Source organism: Ranitomeya variabilis, chromosome 3 (genome assembly GCF_051348905.1).
Source record: "Ranitomeya variabilis isolate aRanVar5 chromosome 3, aRanVar5.hap1, whole genome shotgun sequence".
Classification (NCBI taxonomy): Eukaryota; Metazoa; Chordata; class Amphibia; order Anura; family Dendrobatidae; genus Ranitomeya; species Ranitomeya variabilis.
Window position 1 is genome coordinate 645,270,592 of NC_135234.1, and position 14,853 is coordinate 645,285,444.

The window sequence follows — 14,853 nt, forward strand, 5'->3', positions numbered from 1 at the left end:
TCTGAGAAACAGCTGTTGACTGATATATTCGGGACAAAGGAGAAACACAATTACGGTTCGTTGTCCACCTCCTTACATTCCTCTCTTTTTTAAACTAGCCAGTTCTCATGAGAGAAAATTTGGTTCAGACCTCAGATGCTCTTTTTTTGGGCCAGCCCCTGTGTAGATAGTATCCAGGCTCACTCCTGTGCTTTTTGAACAATGCATTGCCAAATGAATTCATCTTCTGTGTACCTCATGGGTGGGACACCAGTGTTGACACGCTCAGTTCTACAGGGCCCTTCCTGACTTACTCTTTGGGGAGCACTTGGGCCTGATGACTCTTCTCTCACAGGCTCAGCGTCTGGCCTATTCTCTTGTTCAGTCTGAGGGAATGGTATCGTTTCTCTAGGTGCTGCGGGTACCACCCAACATTTTCATCCTCTGTAGGCCTCCTTGGTGCTGGGTTTCTCTGCTCTTTCAGAGGTTCGGGCACTCTCTTCCCCTTACACAGGGAAGAAGCATATTACAGAGTAGCACTCTTCCTGCTGCCCTCTCTTCCCCCTCTGATTGAACCTCATACACTGGATTCTAAGGGTGTACCCTTCTGGTGATCTGGTGGGAAGATGTCTCCCACCTGTAATCCAACTTGCCCCTAGGGCGTTTTGCCCATACCAGCACTCTACAGATTGTAATGGTGCCTCCTGCATCGGGCACACGTCCAGTTGGTTCATGTCCTCGAATTTCTGTTCGACGAGCTGTCTCAGCGTCTGCAGCTGACCAGGTGGTCGTGCGCATCCTGGTGATATCTTCCACTGTATCCCGCTCCAGCTTGGATTTTTCACTGCCGGTATGGCAAAGCAACAACATGTAGGGTGTGTACCTGGTTCTGGTATGAGCTCTGCTGTTGTACACGCACACCAGCTTACCTTTTGAAGAGTTTGCACACTCCATTTACCTGAGGGTGTTAGAGTGATGTCTAGACTTCTCAATGCTATAGACTAAATGTACTTCCTCCATGCCTTTCCCTTGGAATCAGGCCCCTTGATCATACACTTGGATGAAGTCTCGGCAGATAGCACGGGCCACTGACTTGGCTGTCTTGTTCCAAGTCTTGTTGATGACTGCAAAATTCATTTAATGGTCTGTCATCACCAAGCAATATTCAAAGCCATTATGGAACGGGCCAACCATGGGGTAGTCCACCATTAACACTTCCAGCTTCTCAGATGTCCTTATTACTTTAATGGGTGCCCTCTGTTCTGGCGGCTTAGCCAATTCACACCACCGGCACTTCTGACAAACTTCTTCCACCACCCAATGTAGTTGTGGCCAATACACAAGCCGCTGCAGCCATTGGAAGGTCCTCTCTGTTCCAAAGTACGCGCCCCTCTCAAGGGCCTTTTTCGCCACACTTGGCATCATACCTCCTAGAATCATCAATTGCCACAGTCCCGAATCTCTGGGCAACTATATCCACCAGTTTAATAAGCCACTTTTCATACAGAGCCGCTGCCATTGTCCTAGCATCTGTACAGCACCTATGGACAAAGCTGCTCTCTCCTCTCTGCTTGGATTCTTGCCTAGGGTCACCCACTTCTGAAAAGGATTGCTCTGGGTCCAACTGCTGCAGATGTACCTATTTATCTCTTTAGCATCCCAGCACTCATTTTGGTTGGTGAACTTCTTCCAATTTTTAAGAGGCTAAGAGGGCTGTTGCAAAGCGTCTGCAATCAAGGATTTACGGTATGGTGAACATGGCAAATATAAAATTTGTGAAATTGTACTTTTTTTCCCAATTACAACACACTTGGAATTTTTTTCCTGCTTTCCAGTGTATCACATGATAAAATGATTGTGTCAATCAAAAGAACAACTTGTCCCACAAAAAAAACAAGCCCTGATACGGCTATGTGGACAGAAACATAAAAAGTTATGGCTCTCAGATGAAATGGAGGAAAACCAAAAACATGACATGAAGAGGTTAGGGTGCATTTTCACACACTGATATTGGGGAACTTATTGACAGCCTATTTAAACAGGCTGCCAATCACCTTAGGTATGAGAACAATCGGCTTTTACTGGGCAAAATGATTTTAACAAGGGATATTTTCAAGTGGTCTATAGTTTCTTGAGTGACAGATATGGGGAAGAGTAAAACTATAGTATTAGACACACGATCGTATGTGCTCTTATAGGAGAGAATCGGTCCGATTATGCTAAGGACCCTCGGCTCATACTCTGTCATTTTGATTTGAGTGCCATCTGAGTATAATCAGATTCTCTCTAATGAGAGAATCACAGAACAGATGCGGAGAAGATGGAGAACTTACTAACTTCATCTTCTCTATTGTCCGCAGATGTCGGACTACACTTTGATGCCATCCGAATGCAGCCTGATGTTTCATACACACCCATAGACTTGAATAGTTGAGTGCGATAGTGTTAAAGGCTACACCATCTTAGCCTCAGTAGTTAGCATTGTAACTTTGCAGAACTGAGGGTCTTAGGTTTAAATCCCAAGGACAACATGTTTGTATGTTCTTCTTGTGTTTGCGTGGGCTTCTTCTGGTTACTCAGTTTCCTCCCCTACTCCAAAGGCACTTGGCAACACAAGCGCAATTCAGTTAAGCGTCTGACGGCACTTCTGGTGCTGTAATTGTATGTTTATTGCTTAGTATCGTTGATCTAATTAGCGCTATTGTGTGAGCCTTGGACAATGACCACCCTCCAGTTAAATCTCTTGCAGCTCGCAAGTTATAAGTTGCACTTATATTGTTGTGGTTTTAAATAAAGATTCTTATTATTTAATTAGCGCTTGTATCGTAAGCATCCTGTTAAGTTCCTGACCGCAGCTCGTTTTCTGTCTGACTTTGACTTGACCTCCTGATTTAGACCTAGAATCATAACCATTACCTGCCATCTTGCCCCACTGGCCAATGGCCACTTGATGGACATCACCAAGGGGCTCTGCGTAAGTCTAAATCCCTTGCCAGAGCTTAAAGTGTAAAAGAAAAGGTTCCCCTGGGACGTGCTAAACAAAGTGGCTTGTGCCAAGTCTCTCCATGGAAGCCATATTAAGAGCTTCCAGTCTTCCACCTATAGTGCTCATATACAACTGAACACAGATCGAATTTATAGAACCCGTAGTTCCACCACTTATTCCATGGGCACCATCCATACCGCAAAACGTTTTATTTAGTGCAACTATTTCATGGCCTTAAATATCCTTGATTTCTATTGATGGAGCAGATTTTAATCAGTACGGCCAGGCACACTATATCTCATTAAATAAATCATCCTGGACATCATCAAGCAATTACATGCGGAGAAACTCCAAATAAGAATATTTCCACAAAGTTACAGAATCATTAATCTCCAAATAAAAAAATAAGAATTTTATTAACACAAAATGTAAAACCACAAACTCCAATAAAGGAGGTACATACCGTAAGTAAATGAAACAAAAGGAGCAAAATATAATGCAATGAAAAGACAGTGTCAAATACACACTGGAGATCACAAAAATGACTGTGAGGAAGGGCAAAAAACACCAGTATATGAGCAAAAGGATAACCAAAATAAAAAGTTGTCTGCAAGCAGATGGTATAATAACATTTATCAGGTGGGTACATACATTAATAAAACACATGTGTCCACTAGCCAAAACCACATGGACCAGGGATCGTCCCGCCAAACATCCACTCTCCCTTTAATATGGGCATAACGCTATTCAGATAACACAGGGTGAGGGTATAACAGTGTGGCAATGCTTTATTGAACCACAAAGCAGGCAGATAACCTTCCGCTGACTCGTCAGGATAATAGCAGCTGTGACTTCAGATCTTCCAGGGTTGCTACTAGTGATCAGCGAGTGTGCTCGTTACTTGAGTTTTCGGAGCATGCTCAGGTATTCGCCAAGTATCTTGGGCGTGTTCGTAGATTATACAGTATGTTTTTGTCTCCGCAGCTGCATAATTTGCGGCTGCTAGACAGCCTGAATACATGTGGAGGTTCCCTAACAAACAGGCAATCCCTGTATGTGTTTAGGTTGTCTAACAGCGGCAAATCATGCAGCTGTGGAGACAAAAACAATCTACAAGCGCACCCAAGATACTCAGAGAACACCAGAGCATGCTCTGAAAACTCGAGTAATGAGCACTCACTCATCACTAGTCGCTACCCCATCTGTGGCACACACACACACAGACACACACACAGAGAGGAGGTAAGAAGCGTAGGAAGATGACAGTCCATACAAGACCAGTTGATCCGAGGATCACAACCTGGCTTCATCTTCCAGGGTCAAATACTCCACCTATGGCACGCACACAGAGAGGAGATAACAAGCGTAGGAAGAGGACAGTCCATTGAGTCTATACAAGGTACAAGGCCAGTTAATCTAATTATCACAACCTGGCTTCTCCAGTGTCAATGGAGCAGATCTGTCTTCTTCCAACCAGAGCCAAAATCCCCTAGGTTGTTTCCTGTAGAATGATAGATCCGTGTCCTTCGTGATTTGTTCATATATGGATCCACATAGGCACACATTCACATACCCATGAAAGTTGTAATTGTCAAGATTTTTTAGTTTACCCATGGAACAGCATTGAGATGCTGCAGGATAACGGCAAAATTACAGCAAGCTTGGTTAGAGCTGTCCAGCACAGTGTGCCATTTTGGTGTTAAAAGTACAGGCTGCAGAGGCGTGGATAGGTATAAAGGAATAGCGGCAGTGTGGGTGCCATTCCTTGAGAAAGAGGGATGGCTCCCTCGAAACGCGTCGGGGGATTGCCCCTCACACACGTCCGTTACACACGGACAGGTGACGTCACCGCTCAACCACGCCCCCCGCTCACCACGCTACTCCGGCGGCGGCGCCATCGGCCGAGGCTAACCACTGTGCCAGCGGCGTACTCACAGGGGATTGCAGTCTTTGGGAGGACGCTCCCACATCTGACACCAGTGGACAGTGGGGAGGAAACAACCACGCAAGTTTTTCTTCCCTGCACAGGACTACACACATATCCGTAACTGCCTCTTAACGCAGCAATCTTTTCCAATCATCCAGTTTTCGTTATCCAAGCAGTTTCACACACCACACTAGCTGGATTGCCTGCTGCTTTAGCTGAAGGCACACGTGTTTAGCACCATTGTGATCCATTGGTTTATCAAATAATGATTCCTGCGTTTTTGCTGCGTTTTTTTCCACACCCATTCAAGTCAATGGGTGAAAAAAGCTGAAAAAACGCTGAAAGAAGTGACATGCTCTATGTCCAAAAAACGCAGCAAAGCACAAAATACTGATCACACAAAAAACCAATGTGTGTGCATGAGATTTCTGAAATCTCATAGGCTTTGCTGGTACTGTAGAAAGCAGCTGAAAATTAGCATAAAAAAAAGCAGCAAAAACGCCCTGTGTGAACTTACCCTAAATCTGCCCTCCATTTTTTCCGAACAAAACTTATTAGTGTACGTTTAGGACCATACAAAATGTGATACTTCAATGCCTATTAGGTCCCATTTACATTCTGTAAAAGATGAAGATTAAAAATAAATCTCAGAATGAAAAAAGCAAATTTTTAACAAAAAATTTTCTTTAATAAAATAGATTTTTCATAATTAACTCTACACAACATGTTGCATTAGAAAAGGTATGATCTTGACTACAACATTAAAAAAGAAACAAAAATAACCCCATACGCAGAGCTAAGGGTTACATTTACTGGAACTTTTCTGGTTTATTACAAAGTGACCCTCATTCTGGTTGTCCGCTGTGTTAGACTCAAACACAGTGTAAGGAAAAGAAAGGGTTTTCTTGGAAACAACAATGACTTTTACTCCAGCACACTGCGACAAACGTGTTGGCACAGCCATATCTGTTAGCATGGCCATTAGCACATTCATTTTAGTGTTGCCGAATTACAAAGAACCAAGGACATGGACAGAGAATTGGCTGTGGTGCTCCAAGAGGTTCTGCCGATGGGCAGTGGTACCAGGCATCAACACCCCAACAATAACACATCGATGGCCAACTTTAAAGGGGTTTTTCATGAAATGTGGTAAAATATACATTTAAAATATTAAACATTTTTTCTAAATAACGTCATTTAGAAAAAGGTCTGCTTTATCTACTGCACTCTATCAGGATTCAAAGATGGAGGCTACCATCAATCACAACCCGTCCTAGATTTCCGGACATGCTGCGTGAAGAGCGAGACGGGTCTCGTCAGGGCAGCGTCCTGCCCAGCATTGTGAATGTGCATTCCTCTGTTCAGTCCACACTACTCCACTATGTCCTGTCAGGTTGACTGAACAGAGGATTGGAAGCCGAGGATGACTGACAGGACGCTGCTCTGAAGTGACCTCCGTCTACTTCAGGCAGCCTGTTCTGAAATCTAGGACTGGTTGGGATTGATGGTATCTGCCATCTTTGAATACTTATTAGAGTGCACTAGATAAAAAAAGAAATCTGTTTTGCTAAATGAAGACATTTAGAAAAATGCTTAATATTTGTGTGTTTATTTTAGCTCATTTTTAGGAGAACCTCTTTAATGACAGGCTGTCAGTATTATTTGTGGAAAAGCCCTGTAAGGGCGCATTTAGAAATACTGATTTGGGTCCATCAATGCACCATTAATGAGTGTCAATGGATTATACACAGTCGTTCGGCCCTCATTACACACACCGAACCTTGGGACAGAACACTTAATAATACTATCATACTATCACCATATCAGCAGCGGATTAGGTTCAGCAATGTGCTGCTGATAAAAAATGATCTTTTTTGCCAGCACAAACCCTCAGATTATATCCAATGACCAAGCGTTTTATTTGATGGTCAAGTGATCACTGGCATGCTTACACCGCTGGACATTGAGAACAAGTGTTAATACACGTTATTCCGAGTATCTACTGGCACAAATACACCATTAGAATCACAGACCGTTTTTGTGGCAGTGCTTGGTCCAAATACGTGGGGAAAAAATAAACGTAAATTACAAATATAATTATTCATAGTCTATAAAATTCACTGGTTGGGCTCAAACCCTCACAAAAACAGTGAGTGCAATTCCAGCTCCTGAGTGTTTCTTCATTATGTTTTTGTTTTGCTGTCCAAGGACATAAAAAGTTGCTGCATAATGTATATCCAATGTGGACATAATATTTTCACATACATAAAAAAGTGGAACTTTTCCCCCCCAAACCTTACAATGAGTTTTTGCTATGTCTTCATACTGGGGTTTTGAGTTCATTTTGATTGTAATTAAATGTTAAAGAGGTATTCTAAAGTTTGGCAGTTATCCCCAATCCGGAAAAGCAGGGCTCAGAAGAGTCACATGTGAATAGAACGGTGGTTGATCATGTGCATCGGCTCCATTCATTCTCACTGTGACCACAGGAAATAGAATGCAGTGGCCGGTCTTCAAAACTACCATAAGAATGAATGGAGCCACAGTGCGCACAATCAATCTCCGCTCCATTCACACAGGGGTCTTCAGTGTGCAGGTTCTCGGAATTGGTTGCGATCCCAGCTGTTGGACCCTCAGTGATTGGAAAGTTATACCCTATCCCGTGGATAAGAGATAACTTGCAAATCTGAAAAAACTGTGACTGATGTGTCACAAAGCTCTATACATATAGCACACACACACGAAGAAAAAAAAATGTAGCAGATGAAAACTGTCAGCAGAGTTAGACATTATCTAACAGTAATACAAGTTCGGTACTTGCTTTATATAGGTAATTGTCGATCAAATACTGGTTTATTATATGGGGAGGTGAAGTTTTAAAACAAGCTAATGAGTGAACAGAAGCACACAAAAAGTATACAACTAAGAAAGAAAAAAAAATAGCAAAAACTTGAACTCATTGGCGTTTAAAAGTAAAAACAAAAACAGAAACAAAAAAAAAAACAACAAACATATTAAATGAGAGCAGCTGTAAATAATACAGAGGGATTCCGCGCCCTCTTTACTTGGTCTCTTCGGTAGCGTGGATTTTGCATATCTGAATAAAAAGTGCAGTGTGTTCCAAGGATGAGCCTGGACAGGGACGTACAAAAACCACTGTTTGGTCTTCCAATTACCGGTGGAGAAAGAAGCTCGGATCCCCGTCAGGCAGCTGGCTCAAATACCTGTGCAGCCGGGAACAGCACCGCCAGATGCGAGTAATAACTCTTATGGCTTTTCAACGAGTTTTTTCCTAGAAGTCTCAATTGTGTAACGGCCTAACCTTGTTATTAGACAGCTCTCGATGAAAATGTGAGTAAGGCTCATCATGGTCAACTTCAATGTCTTCAGTGTCTGTATCCCCTTCATCCCCAAACAACTCCTCCTCCAAGAAAGACCCTCCAAAGCCATACTCGTGTTCATGAAGAGATGCTTCATTGGATGTCAGGTGAGATGAGCCTTCCACAAAATCAGCGAACCTGAGGGGGGCACACAACCAAGAAAACTTGTTAGGACAAGGTCAGATGGAGTTTGCAAAGCCAAAAAAAAGTGTAGATGGCAGCCTTTTACTAGGCAAAGTAACGGAGACTGAGAATAATAATATATAACAAAATGAACATATTTTACATCTCCTAGAAAGCCACAATAGAATTTAATATACACATATATAGATTTTTTTTATAGTATTAGGCAAAAACGTATGTGCATGCTCAGAGATACACAAAATATATTCAGCCCTGATACCTTTCTCTAGCAGTCACTTTTAACTTTATTCTAGACAGTTTTGCTGCAGTTCAATGTAGATTTTTTTGTAAAATCTAGCAGTCCTAATTTTTCTGTTTAATAAAAGTAGTATTATTAAGGGGCTCTCTCCCATTGTTTTCGATTGGAGCTGCTATTATATCTTTTTGCAGTCTGATCAACCGGATTAAACTGCACTTCTTGGTGCAGAATATTTTAGAGATGACTAAGCCAGGGAGACGCGCTCTCACAGCATCGTGGCTAAACTGCAGATTTGATTGCACTGCTACAGTGATTATTAGCTGTGATAAGGCCCATTTTATTATTCGCAAAAAATGTTAAAAAAACAACAACCCAGGGCTGTGGAGTCGATGTCGGTATAAAATGCAGCATGTGCTGAACATTTTTTCATAAGCATTTAAGAAAATTTTGAGATCACCTGTACATGTCTGCTCTATTCCTGGCTTTTAGTCGAGATGAATCTGTGCTGCACTTTATGTACATGCTCAGTGGTAAAGCTCCTCCTCTACAGATCAGAGCAAAAAGGCAGTGATAAGGAACGCCTGCAGCCCTGCACTCCTCAAGAACTGCTAGCAAGAACAGGAAAACAGGATGAAGGCAAGCATTTCTTAAAGGGAACCTGTCAGCATGATTGTGCACAGTAACCCACAGACTGTCAGGTCGGCGTCGTTATACTGAGTAAAATGATACCTTTGTTGATGAAATCCGTCTTGTGGTTTAATCTTTATTATCAGTTTTGAGTTAATGATATGCCCGTGCCCCAGGGCGGCCTGTGGGGGGGTCTTCATGTGGTGCTCTGATTAGGTATTCATCAGTATGCCTTCTGACAGGTAACTGATCCCTCACTGACCTACCCACTTGTTAACATAATTATCATTTTAATCAGTATAACCTGACACTGTGTGAAGGTTACTCTGCACAATCCTTCTGACAGGTTCCCTTTAAATCATATCTGAACTTTCAATAAATTGTGCATAAATCAATAGTCCAGTGTATGTTTTCTCTGTATGATCAACGTTTTAGTTTGCTTTTCCTCCGAGCTCATGTTTGGAGAGGTTAGCTGCGCAATGCTCTTTATGTTATTAGGCTAAGTTCACATTAGCGTTTCGGGGCTTTGTGGAGGGCTGCGTACATCCTCCGCTAAGCCCCACATACTTCTGCATGCGTCCTGCGTACCTGTATCTTTAACGATTATAGAAACTTGATTCCAGCTCACCCAGTTGCTCTATGCTCATCCAACTGGGGCTCAGATACCGGCCTTGCACTGGCCTCACAAGGAGATGTGAGAATAGAAAAAATTGGAGTCAGGCTCAACAGGACTGGATTTTCCTCTTCTTTTTCCAAAAAAAATATAGTGCATACAAAAGAAAAATTTAAGGTACCTTCACACTAAACGACTTTGCAACGATAACGATAGCGATCCGTGACGTTGCAGCGTCCTGGATAGCGATATCGTTGTGTTTGACACGCAGCAGCGATCTGGATCCCGCTGTGATATCGCTGGTCGGAGCTAGAAGTCCAGAACTTTATTTGGTCGTCAGATAGGCGTGTATCGTTGTGTTTGACAGCAAAAGCAAACGATGCCAGCAATGTTTTACAATGGTAACCAGGGTAAATATCGGGTTACTAAGCGCAGGGCCGCGCTTAGTAACCCGATATTTACCCTGGTTACCATTGTAAATGTAAAAAAAAAAAAACAGTACATACTCACCTTCTGATGTCCGTCAGGTCCCTGGCCGTCTGCTTCCCGCACTGACTGTGAGCGCCGGCCGGCCGTAAAGCACAGCACAGCGGTGACGTCACTGCTGTGCTCTGCTTTTACTTTACGGCCGGCGCTCACAGTCAGTGCGGGAAGCAGACGGCCAGGGACCTGACGGACATCAGAAGGTGAGTATGTAAGTTTTTTTTTTTACATTTACAATGATAACCAGGGTAAATATCGGGTTACTAAGCGCGGCCCTGCGCTTAGTAACCCGATGGTGCTTAGTAACCCGATGTTTACCCTGGTTACCCAGGGACTTCGGCATCGTTGGTCGCTGGAGAGCTGTCTGTGTGACAGCTCTCCAGCGACCACACAGCGACGCTGCAGCGATCGGCATCGTTGTCGATATCGCTGCAGCGTCGCTTAATGTGACGGTACCTTTACATGGTCGACATGACCCTGTCGACACAGCCTTAGCTCTGCTAGCAGTTTCAGTTTCTTTCTGGGGTATGATTTAGCACAAACTTGCTCACTCCATTCTCACCTCTTCATATACTGTGAAAAATCATGATGTGAAACATTTATTGAGCTCTACCCTGAGAAAGGCCTCAGATTGAAAGCTCAGAGTAAAGCTATCTAATAACATATTACAAACTTTTTATTTGTCATCATTAGTGATGAGCGAATATACTCGTTACTCGAGATTTCTCGAGCATGCTCGGGGGTCCTCAGAGTATTTTTTAGTGCTCGGAGATTTAGTTTTCATCGCCTCAGCTGAATGATTTACATCTGTTAGCCAGCATAAGTACATGTGGGGGTTGCCTGGTTGCTAGAGAATCCCCACATGTACTTGGGCTGGCTAACAGATGTAAATCATTCAGCTGCGGCAAGAAAAACAATCTCTGAGCACTAAAAAAATACTCGGAGGACCCCCTAGCGTGCTTGAGAAGTCTCGAGTAACGAGTATATTCGCTCATCACTAGTCATCATCTGTACTATCGATTTATGCAAAGTTTCTTCTATTTCTATCCAAACTTATACAGGATTCCTTATTCTTGCAGGAATTTCAATATACCTTATTTTTTATAAGACAAAATTATTCTGAGAGCGAATTTATACAATTACAAAATGCCTTAGAAGCCTCTTATGAAGTCAGCTGTATTTGAGCATTTCACAGTGACTCCAGATAAACATTTTGTGCATCAGTGCATGACAGATGAAAACAAATGCTGAGAGATCAAAATCCGTGCATACTCAGGCAGTGATAAAAAATGCTCCTTTGAGAAAGAACCACCACAACACCACCAAGAAACCAGTGCCCAGCACTTCCCCTGCCCCATGCAAAGGAGGAGGAAAGAGTATCTCAAACATGAGTTACAAGATATTTTGTAAGTGACAAAGTTACTATAACAATGACAGCAGGTATGTTTGAAAAACAGCTCAGAGCTTGTTGTGAAAGACTGTGTACCATTATTATTATTTGCATGACCAGCTTTTACAGCTCTTAATGGAGAAATGGTCTGCAAACTTGGTGATACTTTGGAAAGAGAAAGTGTTATTGAAGAAGCCCTTAACCAAAAGGAGGACCTTAAAAAGACTCAAGACATTTTTCACTTGCGCTCATAGTAGAAGAGTTCAACCATTCATCAAAACTGACTGTGCATGAGGCAATTCCTATACACCCTGAAATGGTTAGAGAAGTTACCCATGTGGTTACTGCTTGGCCATCAACCCAAGTTAGTGTAGACAGGCTGTTCTCTAGCCTTAAAATAATTAGGTCAGATTTGAGGTCCTCTATGAAGGAGGATCTGAAAGAGGCCATACTATTTCTCAGAACAAATTCATACACGGCACAAAGGTTATTCAGTACGTTTTTGTTAAACACTATTTTTCCCCACTTACTATAGAGTGTATTGCATATTTAAAATTTAAAGTTTTTTTGTGTTGTAAAGTTGTATACCAATAAATATATTTCATGTTCTATCTAAATAGCTTGATTATTGTGTCATAATGGTGATTAAAAGCCTGATGTTACACTTTTATTACAGTAAACGTATCACTAGAAATTAGCCATGTATGAAGGTGTCCGGAGTCGGAGTCAGAGAAATTGAGTTGTTGGAGGTTTAGCTTACCGACTCCACAGCCCTGAAAAAAAACACAGCTCAGTCATCTCTGCTCAAGTCTGTGCAAAAGAGAATCAGCCATGCAAACCCACGCCAGTCTCTAAAAAACAGATAGGCTGGTGTGCAGTTTAAAAATGGATGTTGTCAAATTTCTGAAAGAGTGAGGTCTATGCTGCAGAGCACAAAGCTACAGCTATACATGTGCTGATCTGTACGATCTAGCTAAAGGATAACAAATGCCTGAATTCAATAGTAAGTACCATGGTCTCCTTTCCTCTTCTCGCTCTCCATTGAGGGGATATCATGGTCCTTGAATGTTCTGACCTAGCGAGCAATAAAACGTTTGCAACATAAAACTCACTGCTTTGTAAAGACGGTTATTAGTTCTCTTGTAATACAATGACCAATTCTACAAAAATATAAATATATCTTTTCATAACAATCAAAATGAAATGTAATACATATACATACACATTATAAGATATAGATTTTTACAACATTTCTACACCTTTCCTCACCATCAATCTCAATGGAGGAGATTTACAGAGTGCGTCTCAACTGGGCCAAATGTTGATGCAAAACGTCCTTCTCTGGAAAGGGGAACATCTTAAAATGCTACAGTGCATGAAAGGCACCCACTATAGCACAAAGCCAGTCAGCCAAGGGGTGGCGAAAACAAACACTAATGCCCAAATAAGCGCCAAATTCGTCATGGAGCATGAGCCGCTGTGTGGCACGCAAATATTGGAGTGAATTAGTAAATCTGTGAGAGGAGTTAAAAAAAAAAAAATAAAAGGCTTCTGTTTTGCTTTTTTGATTACCAATTTGATTTTGATTACCAATATGTACAGACAAGCAAGGACTTTTAGTATATCATGGAAACTACTGTATATGCCACATCAGAAATCCTCATTTTCCCACCCAGAACACTGCTTCACACCTTCACTGCCAAAGACAAAATATGTCATGACTTTTAATCGCCTGGAAACTAAAATACAAGAGCAGAATTAGGCTACTTTCACACTATCGTCGTGCAATGCGACGTGCCGACGCAACGACGCTAGCGTTGAAAGCGCCGCACAACGGGGGCAGTGGATGCAGTTTTTCAACGCATCCGCTGCCCCATTGCGAGGTGCGGGGAGGAGGGGGCGGAGTTCCGGCCGCGCATGCGCGGTCAGAAATGGCAGACACGACGCACAAAAAAAGTTACATGTAGCGTTTTTTTGTGCCGACGGTCCGCCAAGACATGACGCATCCATCGCACGACAGATGCGACGTGTGGCAATCCGTCGCTAATGCAAGTCAATGGAGAAAAAACACATCCTGCAAGCACTTTTGCAGGATGCGTTTTTTCTCCAAAACGACGCATTGCGACGGAGGCCAAACGACGCTAGTGCGAAAGTAGCCTAAGATCTTTCAAATAATATGGATATTCGGCAATATTTGGGGAGATAAAAATGTATAAGAGGGGGGAAGTTGCAAGAAAAATCAGGAAAAATACCGTATATACTCAAGTACAAGCCGAGACCCCTAATTTTGCCACAAAAAACTGGGAAAACTTAATGACTCGGGTATAAGCCTAGGGTGGGAAATGCAGCAGCTACTGGTAAAAGTCAAAAATAAAAATAGATACTAATAAAAGTAAAATTTATTGAGATATCAGTAGGTTAAGTGTTTTTGAAAATCCAGATTGAATCAGGAGCCCCATATAATGCTCCATACAGTTCATGATGGGCCCCATAAGATGCTCCATACAAAAATATGCCCCATATAATGCTGCACAAAAGTTGATTATGGCCCTATAAGATGCTCTATAGAAACATTTGCCCCATACAATCCTGCATAAAGGTTGATTATGGCCCCATAAGATGCTCCATAGAAAATGTGCTCCATATAATGCTGCACAAATGTTGATTATGGCCCCATAAGATGCTCCATAGACACATTTGCCCCATATAATGCTGCACAAATGTTGATTATGGCCCCATAAGATGCTCCATGGAATATTATGCCCCATATAATGCTGCATAAAAGTTGATTATGGCGCCATAAGATGCTCTATAGAAACATTTGCCCCATATGCTGCGATTAAAAAAAAAATAAAAAAATGACGTACTCATCTCTTGTCCTGAGCAGGCGGGGACACCGGCACTTGTGATATTCACCTGACCCCGTTCCACCATCGTATGCCGCTCTGTCTTCCGTCTCTCTGCTGCGACTGTTCAGACAGAGGGCGGCGCACACACTAAACACGTCATCACGCCCTCTGACCTGAGCGTCACTGCAGAGGACGCGGAAGACACAGCGGCGCGCAGCATTGGAACGGGGACAGGTG

General features: G+C 42.5%; 1 protein-coding gene across 1 annotated transcript in view; it reads right to left on the reverse strand.

Moving 5' to 3' along the window:
• Window positions 1-5,570: 5,570 nt before the first annotated feature.
• The window catches only part of NEMP1 (nuclear envelope integral membrane protein 1), a 55,342-nt gene continuing 46,059 nt past the window's right edge, over window positions 5,571-14,853 (reverse strand). Inside the window, 3 exon segments of the mRNA XM_077297706.1 lie at window positions 5,571-8,410; window positions 12,779-12,813; window positions 12,815-12,842. Coding sequence (XP_077153821.1) covers window positions 8,194-8,410; window positions 12,779-12,813; window positions 12,815-12,842 — 280 coding nt within the window. The 3' untranslated portion in view covers window positions 5,571-8,193.